Source organism: Crocuta crocuta, unplaced genomic scaffold, assembly GCF_008692635.1.
Source record: "Crocuta crocuta isolate KB4526 unplaced genomic scaffold, BGI_CrCroc_1.0 scaffold64, whole genome shotgun sequence".
Classification (NCBI taxonomy): Eukaryota; Metazoa; Chordata; class Mammalia; order Carnivora; family Hyaenidae; genus Crocuta; species Crocuta crocuta.
The window spans coordinates 1454070-1472086 of NW_027530640.1; the positions used below are offsets into that span (position 1 = coordinate 1454070).

The 18017-nt window shown below is 41.8% G+C and overlaps 1 protein-coding gene and 1 long non-coding RNA gene across 2 annotated transcripts in view; one reads left to right on the forward strand and one right to left on the reverse strand.

Moving 5' to 3' along the window:
- Nucleotides 1–8836, forward strand: part of PRRC1 (proline rich coiled-coil 1) — a 37594-nt gene extending 28758 nt beyond the window's left edge. The window contains exon 10 of the mRNA XM_077768578.1: nucleotides 5614–8836. Coding sequence (XP_077624704.1) covers nucleotides 5614–5823 — 210 coding nt within the window. The 3' untranslated portion in view covers nucleotides 5824–8836. The remainder of the gene's footprint in view (nucleotides 1–5613) is intronic.
- LOC144235166 (uncharacterized) lies at nucleotides 1030–15545 on the reverse strand. The gene is made up of 4 exons (XR_013336159.1): nucleotides 15488–15545; nucleotides 2744–2867; nucleotides 1659–1739; nucleotides 1030–1168 (listed from the first exon to the last, which is right to left on the reverse strand). It is a non-coding gene; the product is annotated as an uncharacterized LOC144235166 (long non-coding RNA).
- Between the last annotated feature and the right edge of the window lie 2472 nt (nucleotides 15546–18017).

Genomic DNA, 18017 nt, shown 5'->3' on the forward strand with positions numbered 1-18017 from the left:
CTTTTTAAGCTTTCCAGTTTCCAGTTTGTTTCAGGTTGTTTGAGTACCTTCTTCCTTGTTTTCCCCCGTCTTTGAAAAGATAATACTTCACAGCCTTAATCACTGTTTTCCTCTCTTGTTTTTATGATTGTGCTGTGCTCACTGTTAATAGGAGGAAAACGAGTTACCAGTTCTGGTTTTAGATGCACTTTTCATTTACTTTTCCCTTTATCTACCATTTTGGTTCCCTTATTACTATCATGTCTTTTGTCTTTATCTTCCTTTTTAGTTTGTTCATCTTTTCTAAAAGGTTTCTAGAACTCAGGAAACCCACTTACTCCTTTATGAATTTATTATAAAAGGATGTAACTCCAGAATGGCTAGATGGAAGAGATGAGCAGGACAAGGAATGGGGCAGGGGACAGAGGTTCCCTGCCGTCTGAACCCTCCACTTTTCCAGCTCTGTCATGTTGAGTCAGAAGTTCTTCAACCCCATCCTTTGGGGGTTTTATGGAGACTGTGTTTCATAGGCATGTTACAAAGTCCGCAGGTTTGGACTTTCAAAAAAATATCACCTCATTAACAAAAGACATCTTTATGGTTCTCTATCCTTAAGAAATTACAGGGGCACCTGGATGGCTTAGTCAGTTAAGCGTCTGACTTCGGCTCAGGTCATGATCCCATGGTTTGTGGGTTTGAGCCCTGTGTCAGTCTCTGTGCTGACAGCTCAGAGCCTGGAGCCTGCTTCAGATTCTCTCTCTCTCTCAGAAATAAAGTAAAAAAAAAAAAAATTACAAGGATGTTAGGAGCACAGGGAGAGGCCACTCGGGTTTGCATCCTTCTGTTCTGTTGGCTTCCTAAACCAGGTGTGGTAGCTTTACCCTTCCAGACCTGCCCTAGAAGGGAGCTCACAGCCCCTGTTATCTCTTGCCCTGGCATCGTTTGGGGGGTTAGCATAACGTTTGGCTTCCCTCCTTGTACAACCCATTAATTCGTTCCTTTATCCATAGCTACCATTTATCCTGTTTTCCATTTTATACTCACTTTTCTCCCTTGGTCCAGGGACATTAGTTTTAGCCTCTGCTGGCATGCATTGGAAGCAGCTAGTACATCCGCACTCAGTCCACTTGTATTCGGACAAGGTGAGGTTACAGAAGTCCAGAGATCTTGTGGGTTTGCTTCCAGATCACTGCGATAAAGTGTGTCACGTGTGCTTTTTGGTTTTTCAGTGCACATGGAAGTTATGTTTACGCTATACTGCTGAATGTGTAATAGCATTATGTTTAAAAAACATTTATACCTCAATTAAAAATATATATTATTGCTAAAAAATTCATTTGGGCATCGAGCAAGTTTTAGGTATTGATCACAGATCACTAACAAATAATGAAAAAGCTTGAAACATAGTGAGAATTACCTAGTTAGGCCACAAAATGAAAAATGCTGTTGTTAAAATGGCACCAATACACTTGTTCACCGTGGCCACACACCTTCCATTTGTGAAAACTGCAGTATCGGCAAAGCGTGGTACAACAAAGGGACACATGCCTATGGTGGGCTGTCACTACCCCCTGTGCGTGTAGTTACACTCACTGTCCCCAGCTTTGCCACAGACCATGCAGGCACATCCTGCCACGTAGGCCCTTAGGGACTTTGTAACGTTAAGTTTAAAAGCGTACCTAGCGTTTTCTTGCTTAGGAGTCCTCCCTGTTTCCACTCTGTATTTGCAACATCAGACGGGGATGAAAAGTGGAAGTGGTCTGAGGAAGAACGAAAAAGTCACTATACCAGCGTTGCCCTGTCTTTGCCAGAATTGCAGGGTCAGACCATCATCCTCGTCTGCCCCCTGCCCCAGGTCCACAGGAAAACAGCCGTTCATCTGTGTCATCCCACTCACGTCAGCCCGAACCTTCATGCCTGCATCCACACCTTTTCAGACACCCTCTGTTTCCGTTGCCCATTTGATTCTGCATCAAACTAGTTCTCTAAGGAGGAGATTTCTCTCTGTCACGTCCATTGCTGGACACGGGCTTTCAGGTGTGTCCCTTGCTCTGTAGAGACGGTGCTCAGCTGTCCACAGTGGTGCAGTCCCTTCTGCTCGTGCTCTGTTATCGTGTCTGAGCATGTGCACCTACCCCTGAGGAGGAAAGCTCAGTCCAGAGTCAGTGTCATTCCTGGCAAGGCCCATTTGTAGCCTCCAGAGCTGTCACCATCTGTCTCCCTTGTCCTCTGTTTATGGTCTTCCCAGCAGGGAAAGTGCTGCATAACTATTTGCATGCTTTCTCCCTGGGGGGGGAGGGGGGAGGCAGTTCGTATTGGCATTTTACGCCTCAGAATGCAGGACCGTGTCTAGACTCAGCCTGCCTCTGTACTTACCCACTCATTTTGTGGACCCAGGGAGCCATCTAAAGCAGGGATATCTGCTTGTTCATCCCACTCACCTTCTAGACCTGGAAGGAAGTTCTGATGGGATCATGTCCTACTTCACTGCACCCTTCAGATTCCCAGAGTGCTTCCCATAGGGCTGTGCCCCACACACGCATCCTTTTAATAGATCACATATCCACTGTGCCTTCCTGCCCGGCCACATGGTCAGACCGTTGGCCACGGCCCTGAGTCAGTAAAATCCGAAACAGGAAAAAAAACACTGGTAAAATCCCCTATGACACTGAGAAAATAATGTGCATTTCAGCCCATAGAGTTGATTGGTTTTCACCTTCTTCATCAGAGCGACGGCCTTCCAGATAGTCTGTGGTCCGCTCACCTGTGGAACTGCCCTCCGCAAACCCAGCAGCTGGCTCTTTGCTCTTCAGTTGAGAGTTGTTCATAGGGCGCGGTCGACATGGTATTTGGTTCTCACAGCTTTTCCCATGGCTCCAAAATGAGTCCTAGAGGAAAAGAGGGGCCCTGGTCAAGACGGTCTCCCTGGGCATCATGATCCTGTATGTAAATCATTTCCCTCTTAGGGGTCTGTCCTGGGCACTGCTGTCTTACTAAGGCATTCTGCAACCTCTCCTAGATGTTCTGCACATTTCACATTTCACAGTCACTCTGTGTCCTTCAGTGAATGCAGCAGCTTTAACTAATAGGGTCTGGTGGCAAGGTAGTAAATGCCCCTCAGATGGAAACCCTCTGCTCCAGAGTCCCAGGAGCTGGCGCTGAATGGCACTCTGGTTTTTGCTGTAAGCCTCAGTCTGAGCTCCAAATCGGGCTGTGGCACAGAGTGTCCGTGCCAGCTCACAGCTTGTGCCTCACAGCGTGTGGGCTTAGCCCTACTGGGTACTGTACAGCAGGGTCAATTAGTGATACCTGAAGGGCGAGTTTACATCCCGTCACTAGGCTGGGGAAGCCCTCGCCAGGGAGATTACAGTGTCCATCCCCAAAATGCAATCAGTTAAAAAAAAAAACCCACTTCACGTAAAGCGTCTTCAAACCTCTTTCCTTTCACATTTGTACTTTAATCTGTACTTTCATGACCCTAACTGTAGACTCTATTTTAACCTCATTGACAGGTTAGGTGGGGCACCTATTCCCCAAACAGACATGATCACCATTTGCACATAACATCAAGGAGACAGCTTTACATAAAACTTGCTTAAACAATTCAGCTTCCATAACCCTTTCAGCTTTTGCATTTTGACTTTCTAATTGTAGCTCTCCTTACGGCTTCGGTAGGCCTGGTAGTGCAGCTCCAGGGTCTTGAAACCTCTCTCCTCCGCTCTTGGCCATTTTCACCTATCATGTGCACAAGTTTTTGTGTTTCCAGCAAAGGGGACGAGGGATGTGTCCTCCCTCTCCATTGACCACCTCATTAGTGACCAGAGGTCTCAGGCTGTGTTGTCCGTGTACAACCTGTACCTTGGAGGGGGACGTTGAGGCTAGTGGCAAAAGTGTGAAGACAGACATAGGGAGTTGGGTCCAGCATCAAGGCTAGACTCAGCATTTTCTTTTTACTTAGAGGGTGGCTGTAGTAGATAACAGCCACCAAGGGACTGTTTTGCCTTTCTGTTCTTGGTTTGCATTTCTTTGGGTTTCCAGTAAATCAGCTTCCCAGGGGTTGGATCCATCTCTAATTTTCATTGGTAACTTGACCTTTAGTAACTGAGTACATCCCAGATGCTGCTCCATACAGGCGGTGACCACGTGGCCACCCAGCAACCAGAGGGGCTTCCTCCTTCATTTTTCATCTGTGTTTTTGGCAGGCTACGTGTTTCCACCATCCACGGCTGTTCACCCAAATACTCCTTCTGACACCTACTATGTAGGTTTCATACCCACTGCTAGTGTGTGGGAGGGGTCTGTCTACACCACCAGGCAATTCTCGGATACCAGCTGGTATCATACATTGCAGCTCAATTCCGACACTCTCTTCCTGGAGGTTGTTTCAGATCCTGTAGGGTAAGGACTCATCCTATAAGACTGCCCCCTCCCTGACCTCACACACCAGGGCAAAGTCCAGGTTATGACCTATGCTTCTGACCCCCCTGCTACACATTGGTTTTCACAACCCCGTCCTTCTCAGGAACCCTGCTGACTTGCTAGATGGCTTGCCTCTTACGAAAGGATACACGTCAGGGACAACCAGTTGGATGAGATGCAGAGGACAAGGTACCAGGAAGGGGTGCAGAGCTGTCATGCCCTCTCCTAGCCCGCCCCTCTTCTTAGATCTCCACATGTGCACCAGCCTGGAAGCTCTCCCAGCCTTGTCCTTCTGGGTTTTTATGGAGCTCATTCCATAGGCACGATTGATTGGTCAGTCTCGGTTGATCCTGTAACACCAGGGGTAGGCTATTTAGGGGTGACGTTTTTGGGGAATCACAAGTAATATGTGGGTTTTCAACTGCACCACAGGTGGTCACTGTCCCTAACCCCTGCGTTGTTCAGCTATCAAGCATGTACATACTTTTTACTGTAAATCCCAGTATCGCACATACTCTAGCCTAGCCACGATAGGTTTATCCCGGAAACAGCCTGATGCTTCAAAGCAATAGCTCATCAAGTCACAACAGTTCAAAACCTACTGAAGGAGAAAAAAGGATTTCAGTAGAACTGAAGTGTCTTTGCTAGAAATAACCACCAGAGTGATAACTTGTTAGCTAATCAGGATTAGGAAGGTGAGGGCACTGACACATCAAAGCAAAACTCAGACCTGCTGATAAGACATCAGAACCTAGGCATCGCATGGACTAGACACTGTGTCGGTGAAACACATAAGTGAAAATTGCAGATGATAGAAAGGTTCTGAAGAGCCCACTGCTGAGGGAGCGCCTGGAAAAGGGCGGGAAGGCACACTCTCACCTCTCAGCTTCTTAACCTGGAGCAACACTGACTGGCTCTGAAACCTAAACCCTTGAACACTGAGCCCTGTTAGACAGAGTCGTTCGATTAAGACTAAGATGACATCTGAATAAGAGAATGAGCTTTACTTTACTCCAGTAAACACAGGAGTCCTGGGCAGCATTGTGGCAGATTCTTCCGCAGCCTTGCCACTTCCTGTCGTGGCTCGCACAGCTTCTCAGGGTTTGTCGTCATCTATGTTATAAGTAACCTGAGAGACTTTGGGATGTCTCTTATAGCCAGGTCCAATTGTTTTTAAAATGCATTATGAATCCTATAAATTTCCTCTTCCCACAGGCTCAAAGTCTTACTCCCCAAGACTACCATCTGAGATGGTCAGGCCTTTTGGTGACGGTGGGTGAAGTCCTGGAAAAGAGCTTAGTCAACGTCACCCGGACTGACTGGCACAGGACGTTCACCGGCATGTCTCGGCGACAGATGATCTACAGTGCAGCCAAAGCCCTTGCGGGCATGTACAGACAGCGCCTGCCCCCCAGGACTGTGTGAGCCAGCGCTCTCCCGGGGCACCGGCGACTCCTTCGCTTGGGGCGTGGCGGTATTTAGACCTTACACCTCCCCTAGATGGACAGCTTCAGGGAACACAGCAGTCTTGATAGTTTGCTTGTGGGGTGTGGTGGTTCTTTTCTAGAAAGGCAGGGGGCCATTCCAGTAGATGAAAAGAAACAGATCCTTTCTGTGATTGTCATTTCGTGTGTCACAGTTCTTGAAAAAAATCTATAAATATTTTTATAGGACACTTTGATATACCAAATTTATAAGGTGCAAATCCATGTGCCTACTACGTTTAACGTAACGATACGTACTTGATTTTTTTCCTTGTTTAAGAAGACATGAGTGGTTAAAGAACGTCATTGTTTCTTTGATTTCAAGATTAATCTCTTTCTTGTTAGTTTTTGGCGCTTGTGTGTGCAGGTGGTCTCAGGTCAGACGCTGAGCCTTGTGCTCCCAGTGGACCCTCAGACACCTTTTTGCCGGGAGATGGTGCGCGTTTCTGTGCTTAGTTTTTCCCTGGGCCAAAATGATGAAATTGATAATTTTGTTTCTGTTATCATGTACATACATACATAGTCTAAAATAAAAAGGATTTATTTCTAAGTAAGTTTTGGCATTTTACAGATTTATACTCTGAAATGTTGGAGTGATCGGTTTTGCTTGCCGTGGCTGTGACAGCTAGTGGCACGTGATCCATGTATATTTTAAATTGGAAGCATTTGGGTTATTTTCATATAATAGTATTCAGTATTTCCAAGTAAACTCTGATGTCAGCCATGATTTCTCCTTCCACTCAGATTTTCTCAGATGTAGTAGAGAAATTGTTCAGAGGAATTACCTTGTTATTTATGGAATTGTATGCCTCTTATTTTAATTAATGTTACTTAATATTTAGTTTGCCTTAAACACCGCTTTTCTAACTTGGTGCCATTCTGCCTTTACTCTTTATCGAAGTTTTCAAAGAGACTATTTAATATCCGTCTGTTTTATCTAGTCCATTGTGTTTATATGTAGTGAAAGCTTCTTTTTCCCCCAAATAATATATTTTACTGTTTTTGAATTTATATAAATCAAAATTTAAATAGTTTGTCTTCTACTTTTGGACTCTATATATGCAAGTTCATATAACTTTTTGAAGATAGTTTCTTACATAAGTGTTATTTAATTTTTATTTACTCGTCTGTACAATTCTTTAGATGGACCAGAATTAGCACAATCTTCCAAAGTGTGTCAGAACTCTTACCCTGCACTGTCCTTGCATGTACTGGTTTCTTTGTATTATTTTGAGAACTTAATTCATTTGTGTTATTTTTTACCTGAGGATGAGAAGCATTAATTTCACAGCTATGGTTTGGTGAAATTCAGACTTGTCATTAAAAGTAATGAGAGAAAGAAAAGACCTGTAACCAGTTGCTGTGACATAATAGGATCGAATACTTGTCTGTCTCTCCTGGTATTACTCTTTGTGGAAGTTTATCCGTGTTTCCTCCATCTTGTTAATAAAAAAGAGCTTTTCTCTACCATGTACTTTTTTTCTGTATTTTTGAAAAGCTACTCTCACCTATCTGTCTTGTCATGGCCTTGGCCTGAGAACAGCACACAAGTAGGGATGAAGGAAGCCTGTACAGTATTTGTGCCCCTTTCCCTACTGTCACAGGGAATTTTAGAGATCCTAAGGAATGTCAGTCTTCTTTTTATTTTACCAAGTCTCAAATATTTTATATTTTTAAGGGCTGTTTTCAGAGAAACACCAGAAGGGACATCCCTCAGATGACAGGTTTCCCATGGTCCTGAAATGACTCCGTTCTCCTGCGGCCTGGCTGAGGCCAGGTGATCTTCCCGCCAGCCGCCAGTTTGCTGAGCCTTCCGTTCCTTAGAGTGGTGCAGGTGTTGAGGAGGATTCGGGACGGGCACGTGGAGAAGTAAACCCACGAGCTGGTTCCGGCCTCTGATTCATTTCTTGGCCTTCAGTTGCCGTTGACAGGCATCTGAGCATGGCTGCCTGTACGTGCTCCGTTTTCCCAACTTCATGTTAAGTTTTTCATCGTTAGGTTTCGTTGTTGCACACGGGGCGGGAAGACCAACTCAGGTTGTTGCTCGCGCCCCGGCAGCTGCAGCCAGCGGCTCGTGAGTGCTGGTGCGAGATACTCAGGTCGCCGTCACCCAGCCGCCCCGTGTGCATTTCCCTTACTGCTCATTTCCCAGGGGCCCCAGCGTTCCCGTTTTTTACACAGGCCAGCGGCTCTTTCTTTGCTTTTTTGTCCCTCAAGCTTCTCAGGAAAACCTGACTTTAATACGGCTCTTTAGCACTGCTGTTCTGGTCGTGATAGTTTTTCTTCTGAAGTGCTCCAGGAATTACTTAGGGAATTTTCGCAGCTCACTCACTTCTTTGTTTTAATGACGTAGTGTCAAAGACAACAGGAAAACTACAGGAGGAGTCATGTAACCTCAGTTGACAGAAGGTTCTCAGAGGCTTCAAGAGCCTCCCCTTGATAAGTTTGTCGGGTCACCCAGACCCAAAGTGCTGCCACAGGCTTCTGCAGTTGGAGAGCTTCAGGCAGTCCTCGTCCCTACCCTGCTGGTCTCTTTACGACTTCCCTGTTCATTGTTCCTTTTTAGTTTAAGGATTCATGAAGTAGAAAATGGAGATGACTGAATTCATAGCCAAATGGTAGTGTAATGGTAAGTTTAAATATTATATGCATGTATTCAAAAATTATGCAAATTCATGACATAGGGTCAACTAAATTACTCTTTATGTAGTTGAATTTACTTTGTTCCTGAACTACAAAAAAAACTGAAACAGGTATGTGTGTCTTCTGAAGCCAAATTGATATTTTGTGACCCAAAAGATGTTGGGTTGTATATAAATTATTTAGAAACTTGGATTTTTACTCCCAGAATATGATGTTCGTTCTTAAGATACTATGCAGGATGACGTATTGGATCAAAACAGTTTTGTAAGTGTGTAACTATGTCATAAATAAATAATACCTCAATTTATTTCCCTGAGTTGTATAGTGATTTTTTTTAAATGCCTAGTTATATTAACATTTTATTAGGAGGACCTACATTCCTTTGTCTAAACGAGCTACCGGCTGTCCAGAATTCTTAACCTGGTAGCAACTTAAAACGCATCTTCCAAGTGCAATGGTAACGTTCAGATATACTAGAATTGCTAATTTCAAGTTCAGAGAACTCATTAAGGGGAGAGGATATTCTGGAGATAGAGATGATGGACAAGAAGTTATGGCCTGCGTTCCTGGGGAGATCTCTTGACTAGAGAGTTAATTTACCCTTAACCTCCACAAATACCTTCTTTCAAAACAAAACAAAACAAAACAAAACAAAACACAACAACCTTGACAACCTTGTTACTCTATTTGCTATTCTGAGCCTGTGATCTCAGGGCGGAGATTTTTGTTTTGATTTGGTTGGGAAGGGCATACTTTACAAAAGACAAGGGAATGTTCTTTTGGGTGTTTTGTTTGCCGAAGGAAAGCAGTATGGTTTACAGTAGAGGAGCAAAACACCAATTCAGAACCTACGTAATTAAACTGTTTCAGAATTAACTGGAGGAGAAGTTTGGGCAAGAAAAATTGACCAAAGACCAATATCAAGATTTAAAAATTTATACCTAAAGGAAATCTTTGAAATTCTCCTTAATGTGAACCTCTATGAAGAATTTAAAGCAGTAAGAAAACCGGAAACTGACACAGTTATGTGATGAATGCACATCCTGCTGCTTAGGGAGTGCAGTAGAAACTTCTTTTTATAGGTGAGGGGGGTGAAGGGGAATCAGCTGTTTCACGAATATCCTCCCAGCAAGTGAGTTACAGAGAAGGGAGTCCTGTGGAGAGTGTTAGCAAACCCTCTCTGAAGCATCCTGTGTATTTGCTTCGCCAAGTGAATGCACAGCTGATCATACAAAGGTTTGTCCAATTCAACTTAGTTCAGACAATAACTTGAGATTTTGCCCTGGCATACTTTTTCATTTTAGTTTCAAATGCTACTTGGAGCTTCCCTGCGGGTATGAGACTGTATCTGTGATAACTGAATATTCTCCCAAATGTGACAATCCAGACAGTAGGCTCACATCTGAGTATCATTTTTAGGATTAGAATCAGAAATGTTCTTATTGTCTAACTACTCTTCAGGCAAGGTACTGACCTTTCAAAATATATTTTAATATTTTGAGTCCTCCTGCTCCAGGGGCCATACTTTGAGAACCACTGCTCAGATACCAGTCCTGACTCATTGCTAATGTCCTAAGTTATTTTAGAGAGTGATGCCACCGAGATAGCAGCACAGGTCGTTCCTGAGTTCACTGTTCCTCTAAGAAGAGCAATAAACAACTACTCAAGGGCAAGATGCCACAGAGAGAATTACAAGGGAGTGAGGCTGACGCACCCCTGCGCCACACAGACGACGAGGGACTGCTCGGGAAGGGCAGGAGGAGCAGCGACGTACTGGGCTGTTCGCACACCAGCAGGCCGGCACAGCACCACCCAGAGAGATCCTCCCTGAACCTCTGGTCCCTCCACGGGGCAGAGATCCCCGGGTGGACAATCCAGCTCCCCCAGCATGATGGCTTGCTTCTTGGGAACCTCTACTCTAGTCTTGAGGAGTAGTAGTGGTATGGAAGAATCTGCAGGACTTGACCACAGCGAATCTGATGACGACGGGAAGGTAAGCAGGGGGTTCCAACAACCAGCACTGGCATCTTGGCCAGCCCACTTCCGACCTGCAGCACCAAGCAGTCGTCCCCACTGGTGGTCTTGCTCATCTGCGGAACTGAGTATGTGGCACAGTCTGACCAGGCAACTCAGACTCAGACTCATCCTGGTCTGCACCCACTCAGCCAGGGGGACTGAATCACAGCCCAGCCCTCTGCTGAGCGTAACTCCTCTTAGCCCCATGTGACCCTGAAGGGCCAACAGGAACCCCTGGAAACTACAGGGCCTGGCAGTACGGGTGCAGAGAGCTTGGCAGGCAGAGCTGAGCACCCACAGAGTGTAGCCCATGCCAGGTGACCCAGGCAGAGGAGCTAATTCATACCCTACTCACCATTAAGTAAAAACTCCCACCACCAGAGAGCCGGGCTCAAACACCTGGAAAGCTAAGTAGCACATCAGTGCTTGAACAGAGAATCTGGAAGGCAGAGCTGACAGTCTGTGGAGCAAGGCTAGTGATCCTATTCAGGTAAGGGAACTGAGGCACAGAATGGTTAAAGACAAGACTAGATAAATAAGGAGCCTTACCCACCATGGAGCTGATTCTCCCACTGTGCTCTGACAGAAAAACTAATTCATAGCCTCCCTCAATGCTGAATAAAGCCTCGGCCTGCCTTCCCAGAGAAGCTAGCCAGAGCACATGGAAAGACGGGTAGTCCATCCGATAGCCCATGACTTCACACATTTATAAAGAGCAAAACCAGTGGCCTTGTTTGGCCAGGAAATACATGGTACACTCTTGCCTGATTCAGGTTCCCAGTCAATGAATGCTGCATGTGCTGGCTCTTGCCCTGCTGCCCTGCCAGGGCATGGAAGCCAATTCATTGTCTCCCCAGCTGCTGAGTATAGTATCAGTCCCAGCCATCTACTATGCCTGACCAGAGAGCCCAGGCAAATTGTGGGGCTCATCCTACCACTTCACTCGGGCAAGGAATCAAACCATCAGTTCAATCCGACCATTCTCAGAACCACACCACACCTTCCACCCCAGCCCAGAGCTTGGGAAGTTGCCTCGACCCAAATTAGACCCTGAAAGTAAGCCTCACCAGCCCAAGGATCCTCCTAGCAGATATTTCCAGGCATATTGACCTTACGGGTGAAGAACTGTCTATGCCTAATCGAATCTGCAAAGAAGAGTAGAGGAAGAAGAGGAAGTAGAGAAGTGCAAATATCGACATAAAGAATTCAGAATCATTAAAAATAAGAGAGCAAGAAGCACCAAAGAAAACAAAGCTCCAGTAACTGACCCTAAAGAAATGGAGAGCTATCAAAAATCAGAATAATCTTGGGGCGCCTGGGTGGCTCAGGCAGTTGAGCATCCAACTTTGGCTCAGGTCGTGATCTCACGGTTCATGAGTTCGAGCCCCATGTCAGGCTCTGTGCTGACAGCTCAGAGCCTGGGGCCTGTTTCGGATTCTGTGTCTCCCTCTCTCTCTGCCCCTCTCCCACTTGTGCTCTGTGTCTCTCTGTCTCAAAAATAAATAAAACAAAAATCAGAATAATCCTTTTAAAAATGTTTAGTGAACTCTAAGGATACATATACACCTCAATGAAATTTGAAAAACAATGCATACACATCTCAGTGGAACTGAGAAGTTCCACTAAGAGAAACCATCGACAAAAACTCAAATAGAATTCCTAGAGCTGAAAAGTATAATGACTATACTGAAGAATTCAATAAAGAGCTTCAGAAATAGATTTGCTCATGCAGAAGAAATCACCATTTAGATGAGAGAACATTTGAAATTATGCAGGGGGAGGAACGAATTACACAAGCCTACTACTAAGAGGACACCATCAGAAGAAACAATATCCACTTCTTTGGAATTCCATATGGAGAAGAGAAAGAGTAAGTGACAAAGTAGATTTAAATCAAAAACAGCGGAAAACTTCCCAAAACCGGAGGAGAGAATAAGAAATCCAGATACATAAGACCCAAAGGACCCAAAATAGTTTGAGTGTGAACAGGGCTGCAAAGAGACACACTATCATTAAATTGTGAAAGGTCAAAGATAAATAATTTTGAAGCTAGCAAAAACAAAAATAAAAACAACAACAACAACAACCAAAAAAAACAAAAGAAAGTTACATGCAAGGGACCTCCCAAAAGACTCTCAATCTCTCAACAGAAATGTTCCAGGCCAGGAGAGAATGGGATGATATATTCAATGTATTGAAAGAAAAACTCAACCAAGAATTTTAAACCCAGTTAAGCTGTTTGTCAGCAGTAGAGAGGTGAAGACTTTACTGAATCAATAAAAGCTAAGGGAGTCCATCACCATTACACCTGCCTTACCAGATATGTTAATGGGAGTTCTTCAAGTAGAAATAAAAAGAATCCAATTAACATCAGAAAAATCTAAGAAAATAGCACAAAACTCACTGGTAATAGTAAATATATAATCAAAATTGCTATGTTTCTATGTTAACTATGTACCATAGTGCACTTACACTTATAGTTTTAAAACATAGTAAAAGTAACTGTATCTGTACTATTCTGTTACTGGATACCAAATATTTAACGATATGCAAACTATAGTATCAATAACCAAAAATGGGGGAGTGAAAAGCATAAAGTTTAAGTCTTCAGTTTAAGATAGGGTGTTACAATTTTCAGATGGTTTATGTAAGCCTCATGGTAACTTCAAAACTACATTGCACACAGTTCAAAGCATATCTGTACCAAAAGACATCAAGACACAAAATGAGAGGATATGAAACAATGAACAATGCATCTGCAAAACACCCAGAAAACAAACAACAAAATGGCAATAACAGTCCTTACCTATCAATAATTACTTTAAACCTAAATGGATTAAATTCTCCAAAACACAAAGAATGGCTCTATGGAAAAAAATGAACTAACAAGACCCAATGATATGTTGCCTACAAGAGACTCTAGCCTTAAAAAGACATGGACTGAGAATAAAGGGATGAGAAAAGGCATTTCAAGCAAATGGTAACCATAAACAAAAGCAAATAAAAACAAACAGGGAAGCTCTATTTCAGGCAATTTATCAGGCAAAATAAACTTTAAGAATGACTATAATAAGAGACAAAGGGCATTATATGATAAATGAATCCACTGAGAAGATGTAACAAATGTAAATACTTATGTACTCAATATCAGAACCCCTAAATATATGAAGCAAAAACAAAGAGCTTAAGACAAATAAACAGTAATACAATAATTGGGGCTTTTATACCCACCTCTGAACAGTAAAGAAGGAAACAGCAGACAGAGGAAATTAAAGGAGAGAATAAAAATTATCTTCAGATGATGGAAATGTAAACACAACACACAAAAACTTATGGAATGCAGCCAAAGAAGCTCTAAGAGTGAATTCATAGCAATAATGCCTACACTAAGAAACAGAAATCTCAAATAAACAACCTAACGTCTTTGTACATTTCATTTAGTAATTCTTGTAGAAACAAACCTACTTGGAAAATTTTCTAGGCTTCGAAAATATAAGGAATGAAAGGTACTTGCCATTCCTGATTGTAATTCAGAAAGGTGATATTAAATTTAATATTGACTTTTTCATATATACCCACATGTGTAAAGTAGAATGCAAGATAAAAAATTAACAGGATACAATAGAAAACAATAAGGGAGAGAATATGAAGAATAGGTTAGAAGTCTATTACTTTTTGTATATATTGCAGCTATAAAATAATAACCTTTATGAAGAAGTGCTGAGGTAAGGGGGTAAAAGTGGTATTTAAAGAAATAAGAACAATACTTTTCCAAAACAGTAAAGCATCATCCTAATAGGTTTGGGGGAAAACAAGATTTTTTAGAAAATCTGCTGACCTCTTTAGATCAAGTGGAAATTTTGCCATCTATACACAATTATAATGTAACAACTGTGTGTTCTTCAAAACATTTTGTTAAAATCCAAAAAAAAAATATTTTTTTTTCTGGACTCTTTTGAAAATATCTCAACAACCTAGAAACTAAAAGATCCCATCTCTATCTAAAAACAAAGGAAAGGGAAGTAATACTTGTGAGCTTATTGTATGAGGCTAGCATTACTCTGATACCTCAATCAGACAAACCTACTACAAAATAAGAAATTACAGGCCAGTATCCCTGATGACCATAGATACAAAAATCCTCAGCAAAACATCAGCAAACCAAACTGAAGAACACATTAAAAGGATCATACACCATGATCAAATTGGATTTATTCCAGGCATGCAAGGATGGTTCAGTATCTGTAAATCAACATGATACACCACATTAACAAAATGAAGGATAAACATTTTATGATCATCCCAATAAATACAGAAAAAGGATTTTACAAAATGTAACATCCACTTTTGGTAAAACCTCTCAATATCATGGGTAAGGAGGGAACATACCACCAATTACTGAAGGCCATATGTGACAAACCAGTAGCTAACATCATCTCAATGATAAAAAGCTGCAAACTTTCCTTTTAAGATCAAAATTAAGAATAACTACTCTTAAAAAAAAAAAAAAAAAGAATAACTACTCTTGCCACTTTTATTCAACATATTATTGAAAGTTCTAGTCACAGCAACCAGACAGGAAACAAAGGCATTAAAGTTGAAAAGCAAGAAAAACCATCATTATTTACAGGTGACATGACTACATGTAGAAAATCCTCAAGCCACCATCCAAAAACTATTGGAATAAAGGAGTCCAGTAAAGTATCAGGGTACAAAATTAGTACACAGAAATAGGTTGCATTTCTATACACATCAACTACATGTGAACATCAACAAGCAATATTAAGAAAACAATTCCATTTTTAATTGTATCAAAAAAAAAAAACCTATGAATAAATTTAATCAAGAATGTGAAAGACCAGTACTCTGAAACTGTAACACATTGATGAGAGAAATTGAGGATTATGGACACAAAAGAAAGGGAAAGATCAATCTACCATACTCACAGATTGGAAGAATATTGTTTAAGTGTTCATGCTACCCAAAACAATCTATAGATTTAGTACAATCCCTATCACAGTATCCATGGCATTTAAAAAAAAAACCCTAGAATTTAGAAACAATTCTAAAATCTATATAGAACCACAAATGACTCTAAAGAGCCAAAGCAATCTTCTGAAAGAAAAACAGATGGCGGTATTCTGTTCCTGGATTTCAAACTATATGACAAAGTTAACAGTAATCAAAACAGTATGGTGGTAGTGCCACAAAAACACAGATACATGGATCAATGGAACAGGATAGAGAGCCCAGAGGGGCGCCTGGGTGGCTCAGTCGGTTAAGCATCCGACTTCGGCTCAGGTCATGATCTCACAGTTCGTGGGTTTGAGCCCTGAGTCAGGCTCTGTGCTGACTCCCAGCTCAGAGCCTGGAGCCTGCTTCAGATTCTGTGTCTCCCTCTCTCTCTGACCCTCCCCTGCTCATGCTGTCTCTCTCTCTCTCTGTCTGAAATAAATAGAACATTAAAAATTTAAAAAAAAAACTAGAATAAAGAGCCCAGAAATAAAACCATACTTATATGCTCAATTAATTGACAGCAGGGAGGCAAAAAACATCTACAATGGGGAAGAGACTATCTCATCAAAAAAATAGTGCTGGGAAAACTGGACAGCTTATATGCAAAGAATAAAAGTGTACCACTTTCTTACCTCTTATGCAAAAATAAAAGAATGGATGAAGGACTTAAATGTAAGAATTGAAGCTGTAAAACTCATAGAAAAAAAAACATAGGAAGTAAGTTTTTGACATTGGTCTTCGCAATATTTGGGAGGACCTATTTCCTTAGGCAAGGACATCAAAAGCAAAAACAAACATATGGGATAGCAAATTAAAAACCTTCTTGCCTGGCACAGGAAACCATCAACAAAACAAGAATGCCACATAATGAAGAGGAGAAATAATCACAAATGATAAAACCATTAAGGATTTAACATCCAAATGTATGACCAAGTCCTACGACTCCGTAACAAAAGAACAATCCAATTAAAAAATGGGCAAAGACCTCAATAGGGGTTTTCCCAAAGAGTCCATACGTATCATGAGAAGATACTCAACATCACTCATCAAGGAAATGCAAACAAAAACCTCAGCAAGTGATCATCTTACACAGGTCAGAATGATTATTAGCAAAAAGACAAGAAATTAGTGTTCACTGAGGATGTGAAGAAAAGGGAACCCTCATGCTCTACTGGTGGTAATGTAACTTGGTGTGGCCACTAGAGAAAACAGATTTTTAAAAATATTAAAAATACAGATACTAGGGCACCTGGGTGGCTCAGTCGGTTGTGTCCAATTCTCAAATTCAGCTCAGGTCATGATCTCACAGTTTGCAGGATTGAGCCCCTTAATCCAGCTCTGAACTGACAGTGCAGAGCCTGCTTGGGATTCTCTCTCTCTCTCTGTCTCTCTCTTTCTCAAAATAAGTAAACATTTTTTAAAAACTGCAAATACTACACAATCTATCAATTCCACTTCTAGGTATTTATCTGAAGAAAATGAAAACACTAATTTAAAAAGGCACGCACCCCTGTGTTCATCACAGTGTTGTTTATGATGACCGAGATATGTAAGCAACCTGATGTCCTTTGATACATCAATGAATAAAGAAGATATGGTATATATACATACAATGGAATATTTCTCAGACTTAAAAAAGAATGAAATCTTGCCATTTGTAACAATATGATGAATGAGACTTATTGTGGTGATCATTTCTAATGTATAGAATACTGAATCACTGTTATACACCAGAAACTAATACCACATTGTATATCAAATAGTCTCTAATAATACCATTCCTGTGTTTATGTAACTTGATTTTTCTATAAAAACAATTTCCCTTATTATGGCAATATTTATCTGAAAAAGGCAGCCTCTGACAGTAAACTATTAACTGAAGTAACCAGTGTATCATTATGAGCTAATATTGAAACAAACCTGGCAAGTTATTTTTAATATTCAACTAATGAACAGACAGGAGACATATGAAAAATCACAACTATGAAGAAAGGCAAGTGGAAATAAAGAATACAGATTTTTTAAAAAAAGTCCACAAGGCAAAAACACAGATATTAGAAGGATGCTTCAAAAATCAACTACTATCAGAGAAAGGTTTTATGAAAGCAATACAGAACATTAGTGAACACATCTACCTGTAAATTGATAGAACTCTAAATACTTGATCTGTCTAGGATCCCCTCCAATGCGAAGTTAATTGCTACAATATTGATTTCCTCACGTTTTCTGAAAAAATCTATAGGATTTGTGTACTTCACTGGTGCATACAATTTTTCTCAACTGTACAAAGTGGGAATCACTTCTGCAACCTTAAAAAAGAAGAAAATTGGGGCACCTGGGTGGCTCAGTCGGCTGAGCGTCCAACTTTGGCTCAGGTCATGATCACACAGTTTGTGGGTTTGAGCCCCGAGTTGGGCTCTGTGCTGACTGCTAGCTCAGAGCCTGGAGCCTGTTTCAGAT